Below are 25,325 nucleotides of genomic sequence, written 5' to 3'. Positions count from 1 at the left end.
GCATTTTTTTCATGACGTTTTCAAAAATTCAGGCAACACGCCATTTATGCGGGGGTTGTGTTCTGAGGCACGGCGCACATCGTCGGGCTGCGCATAAGCTCACCTCGGCCCGTTCTGGTGCCGAAAACACACTGGCATCAGCAGTTGTGCGCGTGCCAAATGTGCACAAATGGGGAGTTGCCTGTACATGCATTTTTAATGCACATATCACCTCAGTATATGCATCTTTTTACACCTCCTTCGGCTGCAGAACTGCACTGCAAAATCTGGAGAAGTGCACATTCCAACAGATGGCTGTGTTTTCTTTGGTTCACAGATTTCAGAAAGTGCAAATTTGATATGTCTGCCTTTAATGATAACGGAATAGAATTTCTCCACCATCACTATTCTAGATCCATCTTTACTCAGCTTTCAACTGCTGAAAAGTATTTCTGAGACCTCGTACCTTATAATTGTTAATGGTTGACTTTCATTGCCTATGTGTGGTTATTTATTTGTATTGCTTGTGTTGTAATCCAGCTCTGGGATCACCTAAGGGTGAGAGGCGGGGAATAATCATAATGATTAGTCTACAGTTTTGACCACTCAGAATTAGTGTCTGCCACTGATTGCGAAACTAATATTTTCATTCATCTAGGATTTGGCTAGGGAACACAAAGGTTCTATACTGGGGGGGGGGGACTGGGGACCTCATATGTATGTTGTATCTCTTTATAGGGTTTGGAGGCTTGTGAGACCTTTCAAAGCAAATGTTGAAGATGTGCAAGGAAGGAGGAGAATTGTGTGAGCAGAATTCTGCTGGTGCAGCATGGATGCAACGCTTTCTACTTTAGCCTGATCTGCTGCCAAATACCTGGGAATGGAATTTGACCCGTGTCTAAATCTGCCTAGATGCATAATAATCCTGTCCAGAAGATTGCCCATTGCACCAGAAAGGATTGCCACCTTTGAAATTGCATGCCAGGAAATAAATATGTATGTCTCTTAAATGTTCGTGCTAATGGGAACCGTTTGCAAAGAGAGGGTAGTAATTCCATGAAGATAACTAAATGACAATGGACCATGAAAAACTCATTATAATATCCTCGTGATTAGTGGCCTACTCTGTGCACTTAGTGACTTCCCTTATGCACATATTCTCCAAGGCAAACACTTCAGCAAATGTAGCAGAAGTGCCAGTGGGGAAAGGGGGGGAAAGAAATCTTAATGAATAAATAATTCAATTGTCTAAGACAATGTTCATATTACACTGTTCCCCCTTCAGGTATCACTTTTCTTTGTCTAACTGGGCAGCGTTCAGCTGAATGCTAATGGCTCTCAGAAATGTTCCTGAGCTTTTCATGATGGGCTGCAAAGCATGTCCTTAAAGCAACTTGATAACAGCCTAGTTCTCACTGTGGTGCCTAAATTACACCATAGTAGACTGAAAGTGGAAGTGTTAATATTTCAGTCAATCAATCAATCAATGAATCAGTCCGTGTTCATAGAAGGCTAGCATATCAGGGATATCAGCTTTTTTCTTATGATAGAAGTTTATAAAATTATGCATGACACAGAGAAAGGTATTTCTTCCTCTCACAACACTAGAACCCACAAACACACTTGGAGGTAGTAATGATTCTGAATACCAGCTGCTGAAAACCACAGGAGGGGAGAGTGGTCTTGTTCTCAAATGCTGCTTGTGGGTTTCCCACAGGCATCTGATTGGCCACTGAGTGGTCAGGATCCTGGACCAGATGGCCCATTGGTCTGATCCAGCAGGCTTTTATGATCGCATCATCATCATCATCATCATCATCATCATCATTTATTTATAGCCCGCCCATCTGACTGGGTTTCCCCAGCCACTCTGGGTTGTTCTCATCAGAAATTAAAGGAAAAGGACCCCTGACCATTAGGTCCAGTCGTGGCTGACTCTGGGGTTGCAGGGCTCATCTCGCTTTATTGGCTGAGGGAGCCGGTGTACAGCTTCCGGGTCATGTGGCCAGCATGACTAAGCCACTTCTGGCAGACCAGAGCAGCGCACGGAAACACTGTTTACCTTCCTACCTATTTATCTACTTGCACTTTGACGTGCTTTCGAACTGCTAGGTTGGCAGGAGCAGGGACCGAGCAACGGAAGCTCACCCCATCGTGGGGATTCGAACCGCCAACCTTCTCATCTGCAAGTCCTAGGCTCTGTGGTTTAACCCACAGCACCACCCGCGTCCCTAATCAGAAATTAAAAACACGATAAAATGTCAAACATTACAAACTTCCCTAAACAGGGCTGCTTCAAATGTCTTCTAAAAGTCAGATAGTTGTTTATTTTCTTGACATCTGATGGGAGGGCATTCCACAGGGCAGGTGTGACTACAGAGAAGGCCCTCTGCCTGGTTCCCTGTAACTTGGCTTCTCGCAGGGAGGGAACCACCAGAAGGCCCTCAGAGTTGGAGCTCTGTGTCCAGGCTGAATAATGGGGGTGGAGATCTGCCTTCAGGTATACTGGGCCCAAGATTTATCTCTAGCACCCCTGCACTGGGTCAAAGTCCTCTCCAGAGCTGTCCTTATTTCTTAATCCATTTAATAAATGTAAATTATTTGGTACATAGAGTGGAAATAATGCAAAACCCAGTCAGCTCAAGCAAGCTACTCTGCATCATATGGAAAAGGAGAAAAAGGGAAGTTCTTAGGATGACCAACTATCCAAGTGTATTCAGAAATATAGGAGCAAGAATCGAATCTAGCTCCCTAGTTTTCTCAAAAGAACCAGCTGAGGCTCGCAAACGGTTGGTTGTGTAAAGAGAAATGGTCAAAGGCCTGGAAACGATGCCTTATGAGGAGCGGCTAAAGGAGCTGGGCATGTTTAGCCTGGAGAAGAGGAGGTTAAGGGGTGATATGATAGCCATGTTCAAATATATAAAAGGATGTCACATAGAGGAGGGAGAAAGGTTGTTTTCTGCTGCTCCAGACAAGCGGACACGGAGCAATGGATCCAAACTACAAGAAAGAAGATTCCACCTAAACATTAGGAAGAACTTCCTGACAGTAAGAGCTGTTTGACAGTGGAATTTGCTGCCAAGGAGTGTGGTGGAGTCTCCTTCTTTGGAGGTCTTTAAGCAGAGGCTTGACAACCATATATCAGGAGTGCTCTGATGGTGTTTCCTGCTTGGCAGGGGGTTGGACTCGATGGCCCTTGTGGTCTCTTCCAACTCTATGATTCTATGATTCTATGAAATAATATTTTGAGACGTACATATGCAGTATAGGGCTTCTCTCTGTTTCGTCGTTCTACTCTTCATCTTCCTTTTCATATTAAAGGACAAAACCTTATTTTGCAACGGATGCTGGTATTTTGCCCAGCATATGAGGAATGAAATGAAATAACTCCTGGCGAGACACTACTGACCTGCGTACTATTCATTCTGCCAAAGGACTCTACATTCCCATGAACTATCAGGCAATAAATCAAGGGAATCAATGTGAATGTACTCAGCGATTGTTGTTTTATTTGGCCAATATTTCATTCACACAAGACACTTCGGCAAGCATAATGGGACATCACTTCAGGATGCCTTCACCTCTCTCCTCTAACTAGTCAGCAGTTTATCCCAGTTGATGACAGTACGAGTGACTGGGAGCGGTCTGCGCAGTGCTCTCCATATTTTATCCGACAACTTCTGGAGCCTCTCCACCAAATCAGTCTGGAATTTGCTCTCTTCGGCTTCAACTAATTTCACAAACTCTATAGCAAACTGGACACGGCCAGTTATGTATATGGACTCTCTAACATCTTTGCTTGCTGTCCAGTGGAGGTTAGCTTTCTTGAAATAGTGCGCCTGCAGATCAATTTTCCCTGCGACCTGTGCTGTTGGGGGTGCAAAAGCGATAGTCCACTCCGATTTCCAAACGGCATTGCAGATATCGTCGTGCCGATGGCCTTCAAGGCAGACCACGAAGAAGGGGTTGCTCCCGATCATTTTTTTGTAGACACGGCAGTCTCCTGAAAGGAAGTGTCTCCTCATGTAGGACTCCAAAATGATGTTGAGTGTTTCCCTCCATAACTCTGCACGATCTTTCCTGACGCTGTGATAAAGCAAAACTTTATCAACTCTTTTAGTCAGGTGATCAAACCTGAAGGAAAGTTTGATCTGCGGATCAAAGAAGCGGTTTCCTCCAAGATCGTTGTAGCGAGTCACGAGAGCATTCTCCCCTTTTACACGCACAGCTGTGAAGTTTTTCCTGGTGTGATTGGCACACACCTGAGCGGCCTCGTACCTCATGAGATGATCGTCGTGAGCCAGAATGCGGAGGTCTTCAAAAACATTCCTGTACTCGCCTGGGGGAGCCTGTTGAAGCAAGCTGCAGATGACATTTGTTTTCTCCTCCTCAGATAATTCACATTCATTAGACATCACGGTTTGCCTTTGGAGTGATAAAGCTACCTATGCAATCAAAATGAGAGGAGAGGGAGGGGAGAATAAACACCAGCTCTTTTAAATGTCTAAAGAAAAATATTGTTTGCGCTTCAAAAAAAAAAAAAAAATCAGCACTAAAATGTTGGCTTAATATCATTGGCAAAATAGTACCAAACATTTGCGCTCCTGAGCTTTTTCTAATCTTCATCTTCAAAGCTTTATCTAAACACAAACAAGAACCAGCTGAGGGCTTTGGTTTAATACAGAATTTTCAGCCTAAAATAGTCGCTGTGAAAATCAGAGCAATTTGTTCTGAACACAACAAATATGATAATGAAAAGATCTAGAACAGGCATAGGCAAACTCAGCCCTCCAGATGTTTTGGGACTACAATTCCCATCATCCCTGACCACTGGTCTTGTTAGCTAGGGATGATGGGAGTTGTAGTCCTAAAACATCTGGAGGGCCGAGTTTGCCTATGCCTGATCTAGAAGATTGGAATCTACTGCTAAAGTATTAAAAAGTAATGAAATAACTAACAGGTATACAGTGGTACCTCGGGTTAAGAACTTAATTGGTTCTGGACGTCTGTTCTTAACCTGAAACTGTTCTTAACCTGAGGTACCACTGTATATCTATTAGTTATTTCATTATCTTTTTAATACTTTAGCAGTAGATTCATACAAACAATTCATACACATTCATACAAAACATACAAACCATGAAATATATTAAACAGTCATTGCTTTCTACTCACATTGGAGAATATTTGGCTGCAAGATTGAATAGGGTTTTTGAACTTGCCACCCTGTTCCTAAGGATATCTTACTCAAGTAATACAAGGCAGTTCCCATCTACTATGTCTGATGCCAATTGCAATCACATCCCAACAGTCTACTAACTACAAGTTACTGGGCACAAATGCTGCTGTCTCTTTGGTGCTTCAGTGGCATTAATGTTCTGTTTTAAGTGAGCCATTTCATTCTACTCCATCTCATCTTTGGCCTGCCATATATATATGGGCTTATCAGCGATTACACTCTGGGGACTTGCCCACACCACAGATCTTATGCTTTCCCTTTGTATATTTGGGTTAATGCATATGGGTATAATCCAATAATTTGGGGGGAATTAGGTTCCAAGGTGCTCCACTCATGCTTGCAGATATTTGTTTTAGGTGTTTTGGGGTGTGTGGATCAATGATCTCTTTCTGCTAATCCCTTTTCCATGTCTGCTACTTCCTTAGTGCTCTCTTTTCTTTTCGACCTGTGCTCATAACGGTTTCCAGTGTGCTCCTGAATATATTTGTTTTGATCCCTCACATTTGCACAAAACTAGAAAACTACACAAGCAAACCACATAACAAATTTCTGTACTAGATATTGCAGAGCTATCTGAAAAGCTGGACCATAAAGAAGGCTGATCGCCGAAGAATTGACGCTTTTGAATTATGGTGCTGGAGGAGACTCTTGAGAGTCCCATGGACTGCAAGAAGATCAAACGCATCCATTCTTAAGGAAATCAGCCCTGAGTGCTCACTGGAAGGACAGATCGTGAAGCTGAGGCTCCAATACTTTGGCCACCTCATGAGAAGAGAAGACTCACTGGAAAAGACCCTGATGTTGGGAAAGATGGAGGGCACAAGGAGAAGGGGACGACAGAGGATGAGATGGTTAGACAGTGTTCTCGAAGTTACAAACATGAACCTGACCAAACTGCGGGTGGCAGTGGAAGACAGGAGTGCCTGGCGTGCTCTGGTCCAGGGGGTCACGAAGAGTCGGACACGACTGAACGACTAAACAACAACAACATCTGAAAAGTGCATGCTGAGAATTGACAGTGGCTTTCAATCCTTATACAGTTGGGCTCAGTGCACTCCCTAGTAAAGCTTGAATAGATTTTTAAAATTATCTCATATTTGCACAAAACCAGAAAACTACAAAAGTGAGTGGTGAAAATTTACAATTGTATGACTGTGTGCTTTTGCACACTTCCTGAGAGGGTTGTTCCCTCTCCCAAGGTGTGTGTGCAGTTATTTGTGCGCATGTCCCATCAGGGACCAACACAAAAGGAAACGCCTACTGGAAAGACCAAAGTTGCTCCCAGGGCCGGATTTAGGTTTGGTGAGGCCCTAAGCTACTGAAGGTAATTGGGCTCTTTATGTGTCCAGTTGTCCTTTGTCAACAACAATTTTTCACTGTTAGAAATGAGCAAACCAGTGATATTTTAGGGAGCAGGCTAGCAGGCGGGGCCCATTTCTTACATCATAGGAGCCTACACAACACAAAACACAAAACAGATTGATTGCTATCAATCAGAAGGTTGGTGGTTCGAATCCCTGTGATGGGGTGAGCTCCCATTGCTCAGTCCCTGCTCCTGCCAACCTAGCAGTTCGAAAGCACGTCAAAGTGCAAGTAGATAAATAGGTACCGCTCCAGCGGGAAGGTAAACGGCGTTTCCGTGTGCTGCTCTGGTTCGCCAGAAGCGGCTTAGTCATGCTGGCCACATGACCCGGAAGCTGTACGCTGGCTCCCTCGGCCAATAAAGCGAGATGAGCGCCGCAACCCCAGAGTCGGCCACGACTGGACCTAATGGTCAGGAGTCCCTTTACCTTTACTGTAACAGGTTGCTTATGGAGTTTTCACTGTTGTACAGTGCCGTGAAGTATAATTTGACAGATCATTCAACTTGACAGTGAAATTGGAACTACAATGGCTGAATGTAGGTTATCCAGATCTACTGACCATCTGAATTCAGAGTGGACACTATAGATCACAATGCTATGTACACCTAACATTGAACTCAGTGGAACTTCTTTTCCTGCGTAAACATGTATAGCTGGAACCTGTGGCCTTCAGATGTTTTTGGATTCCAACTCCATCAGTCCAAGCCAGCACAGACAATTGTCAGGGATGATGGGAGTTGCAGTCCAGTAGCACCTGAAGATCACAGGTTTCACACCCCTGGATCATAGGATTGGGCCGGAAACTGGTCAATGTTTGTTACCTCTTACAAAAGTACTCCCACTTATATAGAAATTGGATTAACAAACCATTCAGAGGCATCTGCCCCAGGCTGTTCCTATAATGGTCCTCTGCAGCACTCAAGTTCAAAAGAAGTTTGCTCAGCGAACAACTATTAAGCAAGCGTTCCCCGATGTGTTTTAAATTTACCTACATGCTCAGGATCATTTAACAGAGATTATACCTTAATTGTTAAGATGCCCAGAGTATGTACTTTTGTTGTGAAGTACATCTAAACCATGTACACTACCCTGAGCCCCTTGGAGGAAAAGGTGGTATACAGTGGTACCTCGGGTTACATACACTTCAGGTTACATACGCTTCAGGTTACAGACTTCGCTAACCCAGAAATAGTACCTTGGGTTAAGAACTTTGCTTCAGGATGAGAACAGAAATTGTGCTCCGGCGGCACAGCAGCAGCAGAAGGCCCCATTAGCTAAAGTGGTGCTTCAGGTTAAGAACAGTTTCAGGTTAAGAACGGACCTCCGAAATGAATTAAGTACTTAACCCGAGATACCACTGTATAAATGTAATAAATAATAATAATAAATAATGAACAGCAAACTTGGGTGCTAACTTATGACAGGTATGTAACTAAAAAGAGGTTACTGAAAAACAACAGGGAGGTATCAGCATCTTTAGGGGAATCCCAAGTTTTTCAGATGTGGGGAAAATATATATTTAGGGGGAAATATCCTAAGGAGGCAACTCCCTAAAACTTCAACAGCAAAACAAACAAAAAGGATCGACTATATTCAGTCGCCACAGAAGGCTGACTCTTGGTTGAAAGAGAGAAATGGAAACTGCAGCAGGGAGGGAAAGAAATGGAATACCCCAAAAGAAGTCATGGCTGGCTGGAATACTGAACAGGAGCACTGCACTTCACAACTTTACATTGCATGTCTCACTTGGTTCTGCTTAGCACAACATTTCTCAAAAGAATCCAAGCAGTTCAGCAAATGGAAAAACCAGCCCTGGAAACTGACCGATGGTTGACTTTTGGACCATAGTCTTATTTTCTGCCTGCCCCCTGTATCCAAAGATTGGGAGTAATATTAGTACCATACTGACAATTGCGGTCAGGTAACAGACTAAATTCTGGGAGAAGGTGGAGTTCACAAGTATTACGTTTTTGTCCTGGCCTGGGTCTTCCATGCAACTATCACCTGCTCCTGCTCCGAAAGTCAAAATCTGGCCATCTCTATTGTGATGTCAGCAACATAGAGGTCACAGGGGGAAGCAGCTAGTTTACATAGTCTACAGCACTGTGTTTTATATCACTTTAACCAGGCATAGGCAAACTTGGCCCTCCAGATGTTTTTGGGACTACAACTCCCATCATCCCTGACCACTGGTCCTGTTAGCTAGGGATGATGGGAGTTGTAGTCCCAAAACATCTGGAGGGCCAAGTTTGCCTGTGCCTGACTTAACAGCCATGGAGAAACCTTGGGAACTGTAGTTTCTTAAGGGTCCCTGGAATTCTGTGTCTCTGAGGCAGGAGGGCAACAAAGTTTGCACAGAAAAGTAGATGGAGTATTTTTCTTAGCGCCAAGTTTAAATCCTGTTCCTCCATGGACACCTTAGTGTCTTGAGCAAACTTCTTTATAGTCTGATCTGTAAAATGCTTGGGCTGTTGTGAGGACAAATGCAATAAAGGTAGCAAAGCAATTGGTGTATTCAAATAATAATGATGATTATTATTATCAAGAGCTTTTAATCCTGGCTAAAACCATTTAATTTGCGTCTGGTGAATACAGTGTTCTTACAGTTTATCTGGCAGGATTAGCAATTCATGTGACTTGCTGCCTATTTCACAGGTATCAAAGTGCTTACGAAATCCTGCTTTTGCAAACTATGTTAGAAGGGTGGCCAAAATTGTAAAGGAATCGGGGCATTCCTTTTTTTTTTTTGTTTGCTGTTGTTCTGTGTTTTTTGTAAAACCCAATAAAAATTTTCTTAAAAAACAAAACAAAATGAATACCATAGTAAATTTCCATGGTATTTCCATGGTAAATCAGAATCATACTAGTTTATAAATGTCTCAACAAATTAAACAACTAGGCAAATAAATAGCCGCATTAAAAAACGCCAGAAAAACATTATCTGCAGACAGCGTACCAAAAAATGATATTGTCATAGAATTTTTCATAGAGGAAAAATCTAACAAACATGGAACTTTTCAGCTTGAAGAAGAAAAAAAGACTTGTGGTGAGACATAGTACAGATTTATGAAATTATGCCCTACTTGGAGAAGGGACTGAGAGAAGACTGACTTGTAGGCATAAATATTTGAGCGCCAGTATGGTTTATGTAAGTGGTCTATGTTAGCACTTGTTGGAGGGAAACCTGGTTTCAAATCCTCCACTCAGCTGCAACGCTCGCTAGGTGACCATGCACAAGAGGCCACTTCTCAGCCTAACAGGCATTGAAGGTTTCTTGTGACGATAAAATGGGGTGAAGGGAAGAAGAGAAGTGGAATCTTTTCAAAACGTGCTAAAAATATGAGATCATATCTAGGTTAGCTCACATCACATCCTGTGCTTTGGGACTGCAAGCTGGTCTCCTGTGCCCAAGCCTGTGGGCATCACCAGGTTGTATGCAAGAATTGGTTATGATTAATATTTATTTCCATACCTTTTTTGCTGCCTGCCCCCTCAAAAAAGCAACAACAAAACACACACACACAAGATATGGCAATAAAGGGCTAGTGAAAGGAGAGAGAAGCGAAACGGGTACTGGAGACAAAATATCAAAATGCAACAAAGATGCAAAAATCAAAGCATCTGAAGGAAAGGCACTCTGCATGTGCTCAGACACCCCCCTCCATGCAATGCATTGTAAGCTCCAGCTTGGCAAAGCGCGAATGGTATACGAGAAAACTGTATACAACGTGTTTGTCTGTTTTCTGGCTTGCTTTTCAGTTGCTCCCTGAGGAGGAGACTGACACTTTTGTTTGTATGTGCGCTAGGGGGGGGGGGTCCGGAAAGGGCCAAACGGGGCAGAGAAAGAAAATGCAAGGCGCGGTTCGTTGGCAACTGCCTGCGCTGTTATGACGTCGGTAACGTCGGGAGCCGAGTGTGACGCGGCCCATTGTGTGACGTCAGGGAGCTCCCCAGCTGCGCGCCCGTGGGGAGGCACCGCGTCCGCCCCCGCGCCTCCATCGCCTCGCGGACACCGGCGAGGGCGGTCGCGCCTCCGGGCAGGAGCCTGGAAGACCTTCGGGCGGGCGGGTAGGCGGGCTATGCCGCGCTGGGAGCTGCTGAGACCATCGCAGTAAGGAACAGGCGCGAAGAGTAGGCGGAGGAGCTAGGACCACCACCAGCAGCACCATGGAGAATAAATATCCTTCCTTCCGGGGCCCGTCGTGGAATCAGGGGGCGAGAAGCCCCCATGGAGAGATGAGGGAAGAGGTTCTCCTTGGGGTCCTCAGCAGACGCCCCCCAGCATAGGAACCAACTCCTAGGATCTGAGGTTCCTTTGACAGCCCCCCCCCCCAATCTTTGACGGAGCATTATTCAAATAGTGTGCATCTGCTGCTTCATGTGGTCAACTATGCAGGCTAGGGTTTACCCCTCCCCCCAATATTTTACTCAAGTTGGCACCCTGCTCCCCAGACTTAAACAGAGAATAAATTCATAGAATCATAGAATCATAGAGTTGGAAGAGACCACCGGGGCCATCGAGTCCAACCCCCTGCCAAGTAGGAAACACCATCAGAGCACTCCTGACATATGGTTGTCAAGCCTCTGCTTAAAGACCTCCAAAGAAGGAGACTCCACCACACTCCTTGGCAGCAAATTCCACTGTCGAACAGCTCTTACTGTCAGGAAGTTCTTCCTAATGTTTAGGTGGAATCTTCTTTCTTGTAGTTTGGATCCATTGCTCCGTGTCCGCTTCTCTGGAGCAGCAGAAAACAACCTTTCTCCCTCCTCTATGTGACATCCTTTTATATATTTGAACATGGCTATCATATCACCCCTTAACCTCCTCTTCTCCAGGCTAAACATGCCCAGCTCCCTTAGCCGTTCCTCATAGGCATCGTTTCCAGGCCTTTGACCATTTTGGTTGCCCTCCTCTGGACAGGTTCCAGTTTGTCAGTGTCCTTCTTGAACTGTGGTGCCCAGAACTGGACACAGTACTCCAGGTGAGGTCTGACCAGAGCAGAATACAGTGGCACTATTACTTCCCTTGATATAGATGCTATACTCCTATTGATGCAGCAACTTTATGCACATTCAACTTGGGTGCGTTCAGCTTTAGGTGCGGAGTAGAATTTTTTAAATTTTTTTAAAAGACTTTGGTGATGCCACCCGCCATTGCACCCAGCATGTCTTTGACGAGACATGATTTTGGCTTTTGGCGCGATCCCCGGGGGTAAGTTGCAGGCTTACTGTAGATCATCATGAGCTTTGCACCCTGCTTCCCAGCTAATCTCTCTTGGAGCACCTGGGAAACATGTGCATTTTTTTCCCTTTAAAAAAGAACAAGCATAAATGAACAATTTATGGGAGAACACAAGTAGGATTAGCTGTCCATACACCTCTGCCATGAGACCTTGAGGCAAGCACCCCCAAATTCGGCCCTCCAGATGTTTTGGGACTACAACTCCCATCATCCCTAGCTAACAGGACCAGTGGCCAGGGAGGATGGGAATTGTAGTCCCAAAACATCAGGAGGGCCAAGTTTGGGGGTGCCTGCCTGAGGGATGCTGCTCCCTGCTTCCTCAGTAAAGCCCACTCCCTGCTTCCTTCAAACAGATAATGTGCCCCTTCCCCAGAACTTAACCTGTCACCAGCTACCTCCTCCCACACATGGCATTTAATAAGTTGCCTGGTCAGCAGAATGATAATATAGTATATTAATGTTGACGACTATGACGGGTACCCAAAGGAGGAAATCTCCAGTGGGAGAGATTCCACAAGCATGCAGTGGAATCCTAGTAGCAGTTCCCTTTAACTTGGTAAATTTTTAGGATCCACGTTTTTTCTGTGATTGTAAAATGTACCATATTTTTTGCTCTTTAAGACTCACTTTTTCCCTCCTAAAAAGTAAGGGGAAATGTGTATGCGTCTTATGGAGCGAATGCAGGCTGGGCAGCTATCCCAGAAGCCAGAACAGCAAGAGGGATTGCTGCTTTCACTGTGCAGAGATCCCTCTTACTGTTTTGGCTTCTGAGATTCAGAATATTTTTTTTTCTTGTTTTCCTCCTCCAAAAACTAGGTACGTCTTGTGGTCTTGTGCATCTTATAGAGCGAAAAATATGGTAAATTGATTTATACCATTTTTTAACTTGGCATTTGAATTAAGCCACCTTGAGTCCTAGAATGGGAATAAGGTGGAGTAATAACAATAACAATAATAAGAAGAAGCCACCTACGACTTTAGGGTGAAGGGTAGGTAAATAACCCAATCTCTTTATAAATTTCCAATCACATGCAGGTAAGTGACTCACAAACATCTTCCTCCCACGTTTTCTTTAAACAAAGGGAGAACCAAAGCTGAGAGTTTCTTATCCTCAGTTACATTACTAAGATGCCCAGATGCAAGTACACAGTAAGCACTTGAGCCCAGTTCCCTTTCGGGGGACAATGCCAGCCACAAAGCGAAGTGACTCTCCAAAATGACCTCCCCTCCTTCGCCAGCTTTCTCTTATTGCCAGCTTTCTGGTGTAGAGTTCTCTTCTTTCATACACTGAAGTCTCATCTACTTGTACAGAAATGTGTTGTTTCTAGTCTACGGAAAGGTTCCCTGTTTCAATGCACATGCCACACTATGTTTATAGAAGGGGAGAATTTGTCACCTCTCCCATGAAAGGAACAATTTCCTCTTGCAGGGATCCTTTGCCTGGAACGCTGCTATTCCACAGACATCTTTAGAACCTGATCCACAACAATGTTTAAATAAAATACTTGGATCTAATTAATTCTGCCCCCAGCTCCTGCTTCACAAGTGGGAAATGGACTGGGCCATTTGCAAAAAAAAAAAAAAAAAAAAAGAAGGGGGAAAAAAGCGTATAGTGGCTCCTTGCCAACATCAGTCACTTTTTTTTGAACTGGAAAAAAAGAGAGAATGCCAAAATTATCTGGAAAATTCCTTAATTTGCTTTTCTCTACATGGTTCATGGACCTCATCTTTGATGAGTTTAGAGATGGCAAGATCAATCTAGATAAGACCTTGAAACTGCTAAATAAGTTTGATGTCAGTTACGACTACGTTCATGTGAAAAAGGTGTTTAAGGTGAGAAAATCATGTTTGTATTAAGAATATATAGTAGTATCGGTGGTCAGTGGACCAAAGCTGTCTAAGTAAACTTACTACATGCCAACAGGACTTCCAGACTAAAGTTCTTTATAAGAGCAGAAAATGTATTGCTTCTAGGCAAGTTGTGTTATTACTGTGTAATTAAGGACCTATCTTTTCACCCATGAGCAAGCGCCCTTGGTTTTTCTTTCTTTCTTGGGTAGTGTTTCCTTTTCAGAAACCAATTATTGATCATTTGGGATGGGTTGGTAACATCTGTCTCACCTGTTGAACCTCGTATAGTTACATGAGAGGTTTGATTCTTCTGTACACTTGCCTTCTAGTGCCCTTAAACAGATGTTTGGAAGCTTAAAAAACACACTCAATACTGTTTCCCTTCTGATTATGGCTGTTCTTATATTCCAGTGGAGTCTTACATTCCAATGGCTGTGAGAGGAAGGTGGAGAGCTGAGAGGAGAGAGGCTTGATCGGATGATGAGCCCTATAACATGAGTTTGAAGTGGATGAATTGGCTGGGCTCCTCTCTCTCCCCTTTAATTATTCTGATTAAGCCTTTGGTTTGGACTCAGTCTGACCCTTATGTTTCCCTCCCCTTATGGTTTTGATCTATGGGCTACTATTAAAATGAGGCTGCATTTTAAATTGTATTTTAACCCATAATTTAAATTGGGTTTTTTTCTTTCTTTTCTCCCCCCCCCCCATTATGTTTTTATTGTAATTTTACTGGTGTTAGCTGCCCTGAGCCCGGCTCTGGCCAGGGAGGGCAGGGTATAAATAAATAAATAAATAAATAAATAAATAAATAATAAAAGGGAATGGACATTGTTAGGTAATAATAATAATAATAATAATAATAATTACCTAACAATGCCCATTCCCTTTTTACTTCACTCCCCTACTGGCTTGCCCTGACTGTACACCTGCCTTCTCATGTAACTGTACGAGGTTCAACAGGTGAGACAGATGTTACCAGACTGACTCGAGTGAATTAATTTTATAATGAAATGATTTTAGAATGTTGTACTATTTTATTGTTGTTAGCCGCCCTGAGCCCGACTTCAGCTGGGGAGGGCGGGATATAAATAAAATTTATTATTATTATTATTATTATTAGTGAGTGTTTCTTAGAAAAGCTTCGAACTATGTCAAAGTGCTCATCGTTTTGGTGTGAATACTGCCACATAGTGCTTTATTTATATTTATTGCCAACTCTTCTTTTTTTTAACATAGAAAAATGACAAACAGAAGTCTGGACTTATTACCATGGAAGATTTTAGGGCAATTTATCGAACGCTTCTGCACCGACCGGAACTTCACGAACTCTTCAGCAGCTACTCGCCAAACAAAAAAGTTCTAACAGTATCAAATCTGTGTGACTTTCTTAGAAAGGAACAGTTTGAACTTGATGTTAATGAAGCAAGAGCTGTGTCACTCATTAATAAGTTTGAACCCATTGACGAAGGTACACTAAAGTTTTAATGTTACAGTTTAATTAGTTTGGAATCATAGCTTTTAGTGTGTTGATAATGATATTGAACATATGAGTAATAATGAGTATGTAGACAGTTGCAATGTAGCCTTTATTTTCCAAAGAGAAAATGTTTTTATGCAGAAAGCTCGTCAGTTTTCTAAATTTATTGTCGGCCTTGGACATTCAGCCAGCTCCAATGATAGCTGGCCTGAGATTGTGAGTCATGCACTTTTATGAGCACATCTAATGAAGACCAGGGCTGACATCTATTTCTGCAGCCACTATCTTTTGGTGGAGAAAGGGGGAGCAGTGGTGGACGAGGCTTGCCCTCCACATCCAATCATAAGTGCTACCCATGCTTATTGCATCATTCAGGATTCCACGAGAACGGAGTTTCCCAGGCCCTTAGCCAGCCTAAAAGTTTTGGTGAGGACATCAGAAAAGTAGAGGTTGGGCAGTTTATCTGGTCTGCAGGCCTTTTCACAATCAAACTAAAAACTATTTTTATTTAACCCTGATTTTTGCAGCTTACTTACATTACTTACTTACATTACTTACATTGCAACTTACTTACATTAAAAAAAATTCCTAAGCAAACAACAATTGTTGCTTTTCTTGCCACCACTTCGCAAAAAAAGGTAAAAAATAATAATAATTCAAGAACAACAACCCATTACTATTAGGAGTAAGCTACAATGGGAGTGTTCTTATAGTATATAACAAAAGTTTTCTTGTCTTCGAAGCTGCAAAGGTAGAACAGGTTCATCCAAAAGCAATGCTTTAGTAGTGTCCATGTTATAAGCCTAAAGAACAAGATCGGCTTTATGTTCACTGTAACATTAACAATTGCTGCCGACCCAAAAACTGATGTTAATGAGATGCATTGCAGTTCTGCTTGAAATTATTGGTGCTGCTTCATCCAAAAGGCCAGCTCTGAGAAATTCAGGCCCATAATTTTTGAGCCCATCTGCAAACTGTGCTAATGATGGTCGTTCTTTAATAAGGAATTTTGCCGACTCAGGTTCCAATTTTAAGTTTTCTAGCTTTTTACAGTTGTCCAAGTGATGTTTTAATATTTTACATAGTGGATTCAAATTGTCCTCATTTCCAGGCTGGGACAAACTCTTGTAAGCTATAGCTATAATTAACCAGTGTACTGTAGCTGTTAGAGTGTTGGGCTAAGACCCAAGAGACCATGGTTCAAATCCTTACGTGGGCATGAAGCTCACTGTGTGTAGCCTTTGGCCAGTTCTTGCCTCTCAGCATAACCTACCTCACAGGGTTGTTGTGCGATGAAATGAGGCAGGTGAAAACTATGCTTACCACCTTGAGCTCCTTGGAGAACATCTGGGATATAAATGTAATAGCTAACTAGCCTCTCTCCTTGAATATACTTTCTAATTCACGAGTGCTATGGCAAAGGTGCCACCATGTTACCTGTAACAGGACTTGCTGTTTCAGATTAATTTCCAGCAAAGCAGCTTACAAATGCCTGCTTTGAGGTCACGATGAGATTAGGTAAAGGACCCCTGGACGATTAAGTCCAGTCAAAGTTGACTATGGGGTTGCAGCGTTCATCTCGCTTTCAGGCCAAGGGAGCCAACATTTGTCCACAGACAGTTTTCCAGGTCATGTGGCCAGCATGCATCTGGCGCAATGGAACACCATGACAGAAACCAGAGTGTACAGAAACACTGTTTACCTTCCTGCCGCAGTGGTACCTATTTATCTACTTGCACTGGTGTCCTTTCAAACTGCTAGGTTAGCACAAGCTGGGACAGAGCGACAGGAGCTCACCCTGTCGCAGGGATTCAAACCGCCGACCTTCTGATTGGCAAGCCCAAGAGGCTCAGTGGTTTAGACCAGGGGATTTGTATTTTCCTCAATCAAGGGAAAGCATAACTTAATTTCACCACACCTCTCAGCAGAGCATGTCAACCAACCAACCAACCAACCAACCAACCAACCAACCAAGAGACCATTTGCTTAGCATGCAACCCCTTTAATCCTGCAGCTTCCATTAATTGACTCCTTTTTGGCCTAGCAAGCAGAGACACCTGAATCCCACCTCCCTGCTTTAGCCTTTGCTCTTGATTGGATATACTAGCCAGAGAGCGGGGAGAGAACAGCAACTCCTATTTAGAGGCAATGTGGTGGCACCTTTAACCTCATTTGTCAGATTGGAAAATTCCGCCTACCTTCTGAGTTTGCGGTTGGTGAATTTACATACCTCAGAACAAATTGACCTGTCAAGCTTCTTTTCCTCCTTTTAAAAAGTCTCCCTCCTGGATCTCGTAACATGATTTTTTGTGGTAAGCGGATTTCACTGCAGCAGCACCCCCGAAATAATAGTGCCTGTACCTGTAAGAAAAAAAGCAGAAACGTTCCTGTATAATTAAATAAATAAAGAAATAAATAGATAAATAGGGAGGGCTGAGGAATTTTAGGGAAATCCAGCTCCCCGCCCCCCACCTGGCTAACAGGCATGGAGTCTTCTGCTGTGGTGTTGTTTCTCTGAGTGTGGCAATTAAGTGTAAAGCCTTCAAAACTGCACCTACTGTATTTTCTTATGCATGTTTGTATGAACGCAGATGGTGTTAATTCATCAGATTATGGTGGCGATTTATCACATTCTTCATTGTTGCTTTCTGGAAGAAAGAAAAGCGCAACCTAAAAAAACAACAAGGAAAAAAATGTACATTTATATTTCTTTATTGAAACATAAGCAAAAGATTATTGCCGTTTGTATAACACGAGATCAATTTGTACAACAGTCTAAGCATTCTCCTATTTTCTTAGACTATGTGAATAATTGTATTGCTTCTGCTTTATTATTGTTTGTAGTTCTTTCTGCATTATTCTTATATTCTTTGGATAGTCTTAAAATAGATAAGTTGTTTATAATTTGAATAAACCAGGACTAATTTGTATGCATCATGTGAGTAAATGTTCCGTTCAGATACTAAGTGAGATCATGCATGTGTTGTTTCAGTTAATGATAAATGATGAAGATAACCTTATTTGGACTGTTCTTCCTACATTAGCCTGCTGACTGATAATTTTACCTTTTAGAATCTGTTTAGATTGTAACAAATGCAACTTGATAAAACACTGGAAACAAAAGCACAAAACAGCTAAATGTTGGTTGATGGGATTTAGCTAAATAGTCTACTAATCTTGTATGAAATACATTTGATGTCTTGCCTTGTATAATGAGTGCATTAAACAATTTCTCTGTTACAATTCTCAGCTTTTACAATATTAGTTTATAGTGTTCTAGTTACAGCATAACTTTATCGTGTGATTTTCAAAAAGCAACACTGCCCACAAATAAACACATTTTTAACGCTCTGAATTTCTTACCTCTTCGTTGTTGAAGACCTCATTAATTGGGATGGCATATGTGCATTTACAGCACTTTGAGGAATAGTGGGTGAGTTTGTTTTTGCAAAACAGCACAAACAGATATTGCACTGAATATTGCTTACCTGAGTTGCTAAACTGGTAACAGCTATATTAGAGGAGATTTCTTCTGTTCTTCAACTCATTTTAAAGACAGGAAATGCATTTTTCTAGGTTTCTCTTTTTTTATATCAACACCAGTAACATTCTATAAATCCTTTGTGGTGTAACATACACACAACTCCACAGTCATCCAGTAATGTCCCCCCTTGAAACTATTCAGTACTACTAGCAACATGATCATGGAGGGATATTTGAAGCCTCTGCACATGTTCCAACTAGTCAATATAATAATAATAATTTATTATTTGTACCCCGCCCATCTGGCTGGGTTTCCCCAGCCACTCTGGGCGGCTTCCCACAAAGATGAAAAATACACTAAAATGTCACACATTAAAAACTTCCCTGAACAGGGCTGCCTTCAGATGTCTTCTGAATGTCAGGTAGTTGTTTATTGCTTTGACATCTGATGGGAGGGCGTTCCACAGGGCGGGCACCACTACCGAGAAGGCCCTCTGCCTGGTTCCCTGTAACTTGGCCTCTCACAGTGAGGGAACCGCCAGAAGGCCCTCGGAGCTGGACCTCAGTGTCCAGGCAGAACGATGGAGGTGGAGACGCTCCTTCAGATATCCTTCTTAAACTGTGGTACCCAGAACTGGACGCATTAGTGTAGGTCTTATTTAATGGAACTTTCTCCTGGATGAGTGTACATAGGTTTGCTGCTGAAGAGATTCGTTCTCTGTAGCAGGCATGGGGAACTTGTGTCCCTCCAAATCTTGCTGGGCTGTAGCTCCTATCATTCTTGGCTGTGCTAGTTGGGGGGTTGATGGAAGCTGAATTCCAACAACATCTGAAGGGCCAGTGGTTTCTTTCCCCTACTCTATAATAATATCTAATTGGATTGCAGCATTCCTATGCACATTGACTTAGGAGGAAGACCCACTGAACACACTGTGACTTAATTCAGACTACACATACCTAGGATTGGACTGTAGGGCAGATAATTTGCATGGGATTGCAGCCCCAGGCCTTAAAACCTTGTTTTGATGTATGCTTGAAACATTTTAAGTAGAAAAGATCATTTCAGAACTACATAGTATCCCAGGTGCCAAATTCCCTATTCATGTGATATTACTACACTGCGCAGAACTTGAAAATCATCTTTTTTGGTTTTCTGGGGCAGTTTTTGTTTTGTTTTTTGCGTGAATGCTACTCCAGGTTCAGAGATTAGAATCATGATTACCTTGGGGATTAGGAAGTAGCTACTTTCCGCCTTGTGCTGAGAAGACACATATTTTTCCTTCTGTCTCAAAAGCAGTTTTGATAACAGCAGCACACCAAAGGCTAGAACGGTCTCTACCGTGAGAAAGAGCCCTGTGGAATACATAGGTTGCTGACCTCCGATGTTCAAAAACTCTAATGAGTTTAACTTGAACTGTCTTTCCCCCACCCTTTAACAGGATGACTTGAGGGATCTAAATTGTTATTGTTCGGTACCCTTTGGTACGCTGCAGTTGTGCTTTCAAGCTTTGTCAGTTCGAAAGGTGATAAAATATCAAAGTGCTCTAAAATGTATTTTTATTCATTTCCCCCCATCTAGTTTGATTAGTGTGCTGACAATGAGACAGCCTTACCTAACCTGGCTGGTGCTCTCTAGGTGTTTTGGATTTCAGATCCCATCAGCTTCAGGCCCCATGATGGCTGCGACTGGTAGGCATCCCAGTCCAAAACATCTGGGAGGCACACTGCTTTAAGAGGACAGGTCCTCATCCTGATGAGCTTCCAGTCTAAAATTCAGCAAAGAGGAAGAAGGGGAGGAAGAGGCAAGGATGCAGAAGGAAAAAAAATATACAATTGTTTCAATTGCATGTGCTCAGCCTTGGTTATAGGCTTAGTAATAATAATAATAATAATAATAATAATAATAATAATAATAATAATATATTTATACTCCACCCATCTGGCTGGGTTTCCCCAGCCACACTGGGTGGCTTCCAACAAAACACTAAAATACCATAACCTATTACACGTTAAAAGCTTCCCTAAACAGGGCTGCCTTCAGATGTCTTCTAAAAGTTTGGTAGTTATTTTTCTATTTGACATCTGGTGGGAGGGTGTCCCACAGGGTGGGTACCACTACTGAGAAGGCCCTCTGTCTGGTTCCCTGTAACTTTGCTTCTTGCAGCGAGGGAACCACCAGAAGGCCCTTGGAGCTGGACCTCAGTGTGCGGGCAGAACGATGGAGGTGGAGACGCTTCTTCAGGTATACTGGCCTGAGGCCGTTTAGGGTTTTAAAGGTCAGCACCAACACTTTGAATTGTGCTCGGAAATGTACTGGGAGCCAGTGTAGTTGCTAGATACAATTGAAATCTATTATCATCCCCCAGGAAATGATCATTCAAGCCCAGTGATCATGTGGCCCCCTCACAGTACTCTCTGGCCCTTGCGACTCTCTTCAGACTCTGTCTCCACCCCAGGCCACACCTCTGACTGGTCCTGCTCTCCACCTTCCTCAAGTATTTTTACCTAGTTGACTGTTTCTACGAGCTGTGATAATGCCTCTTGCTTGCTTGGATTAAGTGTATGTTTGTGTGTGTATGCATAGTAACCTCTAGTATTTGCATGGGTGGAATATAGCCTACTGTACAAGGTAAGAGTCACGTCTATTTGCTCTGCCAACTGGTCCCACCCGACAATGTCATGTGCCTCCCCAAAGGTTGCAAATGAAGTAACATGGCATTCAGGCTGAAAAAAGATTCCCCATCTCCTGATACAGAAGAGAAGTTTCTTGAGCAGGCACTAGGACAACATCAAGTAGGCTGTAGTCCTTCTGTTGCTTGAAGGAAGGAAAACACCACTCCAGTGAATCTCTGACTCCACCTTGGAGTGCTGTCGAAGAAAGGACCATTGTCCTCAGTGGAAAGGTGTTTCTGTCCCAGCCCCTAGTTGCTGAAAAACAAAGATTTGAAGGAGGATTCTTTCTAAACATAGCTGTCAAGCATCCCTTATTTGGCGGGACAGTCCCTTATCCCAGCACCATGTCCCGCTGCTGTCCCTTATTGATGAGGCTTCATTTGGCTGCTGGCTGGGCTTTCTGCCTTTGGCTCGGAGGGGCTCAGAAGTTGAACATACCTGTGTCCAGAAAATCCCTTATTTTGGCTGCTGATCCCTTATTTTCGAGGCTGCTAGTCCCCTATTTTCAAATCTGTAAGTTGACAACTATGTTTCTAAAGGCTTTGATGTTTAGATTACTGCGGTACATGTGCGCATTGCTAGTTTAAGGCACCTCAGGAAATACACAAAGTCAACCCAAAACAGAGCTACAAAAAGGCAAGTGCTCTAACTCCCAAAGCTATAAATGTTGACCCGACACTGATCCTTGTTATCCTATATGTAGGAATGGGGCACAACTTAGTTCAGTAAGTGTTCCCGCAGTCTCTCACTAGTCCTAGTTGGTGGAACTCTCTGTTCCCTTCTTATTTGGCACCTCCTAGATCTGGGTGACAAGGGAGGTGTCTATGCTGTCTGAAAGGTGGCAGGGACCGGCAAAACATTCCCACCTGGAAAGACAGAGCTGTTCCCAATGTTTGATGGTGCTGGGGTGGGTGGTGCGCCCAGCACTATGAAAGTGTCAGTCAGAGGCTCCAACAGCTATGGAGAGGCAGGTGGGGGACACAGAGAGAGATGGGGCTTGCAGCTCTTGTTGAAGAGATGGATGAGATGAGATCATAGGTGGATGGAACCCCACACCAGATCCTCACTATCAGGCTGCCCCACACCTGGGAGAGACTCCTACATCCCATGGGAGCCCTCCCGTGGGTCTTCCATTGGCCTGATTTGGCCAGCCCACGGCAGTTTCTGAGGGAACACTTTGACCACACCAAGGTCCACCCACTGCTGACTGACATATATGCAATAACCAGACACCTAAGTTTCTAGAGTGTATCCAGCATTGATATGTGTCTGCTCCCCCCTCTCCCATTATTGGATTTGTACGGACATTGTGTTTGTTGCATATAATTATTTCAGCATTAGGTTTTCTCCTGTGCTTATGGTGAACAGTGATTCTGAGGAGGTCTACAGCCCAGTGCCCCCTCAGAAACACCTTTATATGAGCACAATGGCTGTTTCTTGAATGTTGTTGTTTAGTTGTTTAGTCGTGTCCGACTCTTCGTGACCCCATGGACCAGAGCACGCCAGGCACTCCTCTCTTCCGCTGCCTTCCGCAGTTTGGTCAAACTCATGCTGGTAGCTTCGAGAACACTGTCCAACCATCTCGTCCTCTGTCATCCCCTTCTCCTTGTGCCCTCCATCTTTCCCAACATCAGGGTCTTTTCCAGGGAGTCTTCTCTTCTCATGAGATGGCCAAAGTATTGGAGCCTCAGCTTCAGGATCTGTCCTTCCAGTAAGCACTCAGGGGTGATTTCCTTCAGAATGGATAGGTTTGATCTTCTTGCAGTCCATGGGACTCTCAAGAGTCTCCTCCAGCACCATAATTCAAAAGCATCAATTCTTCGGCATCCATGGACAAAGAAAACAGGCTTCTTGAATAGAACACCCCCCTCATGTCTCTTTGTTGCTTGATATATAGTAAGAGTAAGTAGGTTTGTCCTTCAAAGAAACAAAAAAAATCCCACAGAATGCCCCCCAAATTCTAGTATACCTGTATACTAACTGTTTGGATCCTGAGCTGATTGTGACTCCCAGACTCTAGTTAACTGCTTTCTATTTGTCTAATAGTGTTAGAAGCAATTCCCTTTCCTCTGTGTTTGAGTGATATTTATCGTTTAAATAAATCATTGCAATTGGTGTAGTGGGCGGAACCCTGGATAATAGCCTGAACACTCATAGCTCCATATGACATGTGCTATTATTATTGCTTACTTTTATAGCACCAAAAATATACTAAGCTCTTTACAAAAGGGTCGGATAAACAGGTCCCTGCCTAAAGCGGCTTCAATAGACATGAATCATAAAAGAATTTGTGTGGGGCACAGGGGTGGAAAGGAGGGAGCGGGAATCATAAAAATAATAGCACATTTAATACAGTGAAAAGCACAGTTTGGGTTACAAAAATGTAGTTTTATCATTAAGCTTTGCAATATAGGGAGTCAACAAAGAGGAAAGGACACACACACCAGTGAACTGCCTGATCCTAATCATAGTTACATGGAAGAATGGCCCACTGATTTCAGTGGGGTTTCTTTCCAAGCAAGAATGTTTAATATTGATGTCTTAGGTACCTTGGGTTAAGAACTTAATTCGTTCTGGAGGTCTGTTCTTAACCTGAAACTGTTCCTAACCTGAAGCACCACTTTAGCTAATGGGGCCTCCTGCTGCCGCCTTGCCACCGGATAACGATTTCTGTTCTCATCCTGAAGCAAAGTTCTTAACCTGAGGTACTATTTCTGGGTTAGCGGAGTCTGTAACCTGAAGCGTATGTAACCCGAGGTACCACTGTATTCCTGATTTTTAGTAGGGTGTGATGCAACACTGTCATAACCACCTTCACATGCGAGTTATGCGGCAAAAGGATACAAGTTGAAGCATCTACGATATATTTCAAAAAGTTGTTTGTATGTTTGCTAGGCATTTGTACACCTCTTAAGATATCAGTACCAAATTATTGTTCCTGAGGTCAAGGAGGAGGTTTTCATCTGTGCCTGGATACAGTTGGGTGCCATTTTGGACCCTGAAGGCAGACTGAACCCTTCAAAACTGCACTGATTTTAACCAAAGTTTGCATGGTGGTTCTTGAGATGAAGGTGCAGGATTTTGACTACAGCTGGACACAATTTTGAATCAAGATTGTGCCCTGAACCCTTCAAAACTGCACAGATTTTAACCACTGATTTCAAAACTGCAATGATTTTTTTCTGGTTTCTTAGAATTCCCGAGCAACGCCGGGCCCAAGACTGCTAGTTTCTTTATAAAATAAAGTGATGGAGGTGCCTAATCGCCTCAGGGGAGTAAAGCGGGGATGGTCAATGATCAGGGATGATGGGAGTTGTAGTCTGGTTACATCTGGAAGGCCACAGGTTTCCCATCCCTGAAGTATAGAGTATAAAGCTGGAGACGTTTGACAAAAGAAGAGTTCTTACGCATACCAAAGAGAAGACAGGAAGATAAATAAAATGCCCAGACTGGAATGAGACAAGAAATCACCAAGAAAAGGTAATATCCAAAAGTATTGAGAGACTTAATGGTAAGTATGAAAACTGGTAGCACATATAAAGAAACTGAGCTGAAATGGGAGTTTAGGGAAAGAGTCATGGGGAGGAGAAGTTTCAGCTGTGAGTATTCTGAAGATTTGTAATGGATAGATAAAAAACAATAGTTTATTAAGAGTGGATAGATAATAATAGCTTATTAAGAGTGTATGCATAAGAAATGAATAAATAATATTGCATTTGCGCATTAACAAAGAAGTTGGGTTTCTGCGAAAGTTTTAAGATGAGGGGAAAGACCAGAAAACACAGCATTAATACAATTTAGTTATAAGAAATCCAATTGAAAAGGCTTTTATTTTTGTAATGGAAATAGGACAAAAATTGTGTCATCGGTTTCTAAGCAGCGATATGACAAATACATGGTAGCAGTATTAACCTGGTGTAGACTTCAAGGATTGCATTAGTACAGCAGTGACTTTCATATGTTCTTTTTTACAACAATCCTTTATATGTTCAGTGGTTTGCCAAGGAACCACCTCAT

At 42.9% G+C, this 25,325-nt stretch overlaps 2 protein-coding genes and 1 long non-coding RNA gene across 5 annotated transcripts in view; 1 reads left to right on the top strand and 2 right to left on the bottom strand.

Annotated features, from left to right (window-relative positions):
• The window catches only part of LOC310659326, a 192,378-nt gene that overhangs the window by 51,770 nt on the left and 115,283 nt on the right, over window positions 1-25,325 (bottom strand). The gene's annotated exons all lie outside the window — the stretch shown is intronic.
• Window positions 3,463-8,634, bottom strand: CAPZA3 (capping actin protein of muscle Z-line subunit alpha 3). 3 transcript variants are annotated; one of them, XM_083402404.1, is made up of 2 exons: window positions 8,549-8,634; window positions 3,463-4,424 (listed from the first exon to the last, which is right to left on the bottom strand). In XM_083402404.1, exons 1-2 carry the CDS (start codon window positions 8,573-8,575, stop codon window positions 3,570-3,572), a joined length of 882 nt encoding a protein of 293 aa, XP_083258530.1. In that variant the 5' UTR covers window positions 8,576-8,634; the 3' UTR covers window positions 3,463-3,569. The 3 variants fall into 3 exon arrangements, with proteins under 3 accessions (XP_083258530.1, XP_083258529.1, XP_083258531.1); XM_083402403.1 differs by having other exon boundaries at window positions 8,483-8,590; XM_083402405.1 differs by lacking the exon at window positions 8,549-8,634 and adding an exon at window positions 8,407-8,538.
• Window positions 10,575-25,325, top strand: part of LOC310659078 (1-phosphatidylinositol 4,5-bisphosphate phosphodiesterase zeta-1-like) — a 42,303-nt gene continuing 27,552 nt past the window's right edge. The window contains exons 1-3 of the mRNA XM_083402060.1: window positions 10,575-10,762; window positions 13,536-13,657; window positions 14,912-15,143. Of these exons, the coding sequence (XP_083258186.1) occupies window positions 10,750-10,762; window positions 13,536-13,657; window positions 14,912-15,143 (367 nt within the window). The 5' untranslated portion in view covers window positions 10,575-10,749. The remainder of the gene's footprint in view (window positions 10,763-13,535; window positions 13,658-14,911; window positions 15,144-25,325) is intronic.

Source organism: Podarcis tiliguerta, assembly GCF_965153285.1.
Source record: "Podarcis tiliguerta genome assembly, chromosome: 10".
NCBI lineage: Eukaryota > Metazoa > Chordata > Lepidosauria > Squamata > Lacertidae > Podarcis > Podarcis tiliguerta.
This window is presented reverse-complemented; position numbering and strand designations above follow the sequence as displayed.

What these genes read in the sequence shown, in the direction of transcription:
- CAPZA3 (XM_083402403.1), bottom strand. Translation starts at nt 8,575, where the DNA reads ATGGAAGACCCAGGCCAGGACAAAAACGTAATACTTGTGAACTCCACC. An exon ending in TGACCGCAATTGTCAGTATG is followed by an intron (nt 4,425 to 8,482) that starts GTACTAATATTA and finishes TTGATTGCATAG; the next exon opens with GTAGCTTTATCACTCCAAAG.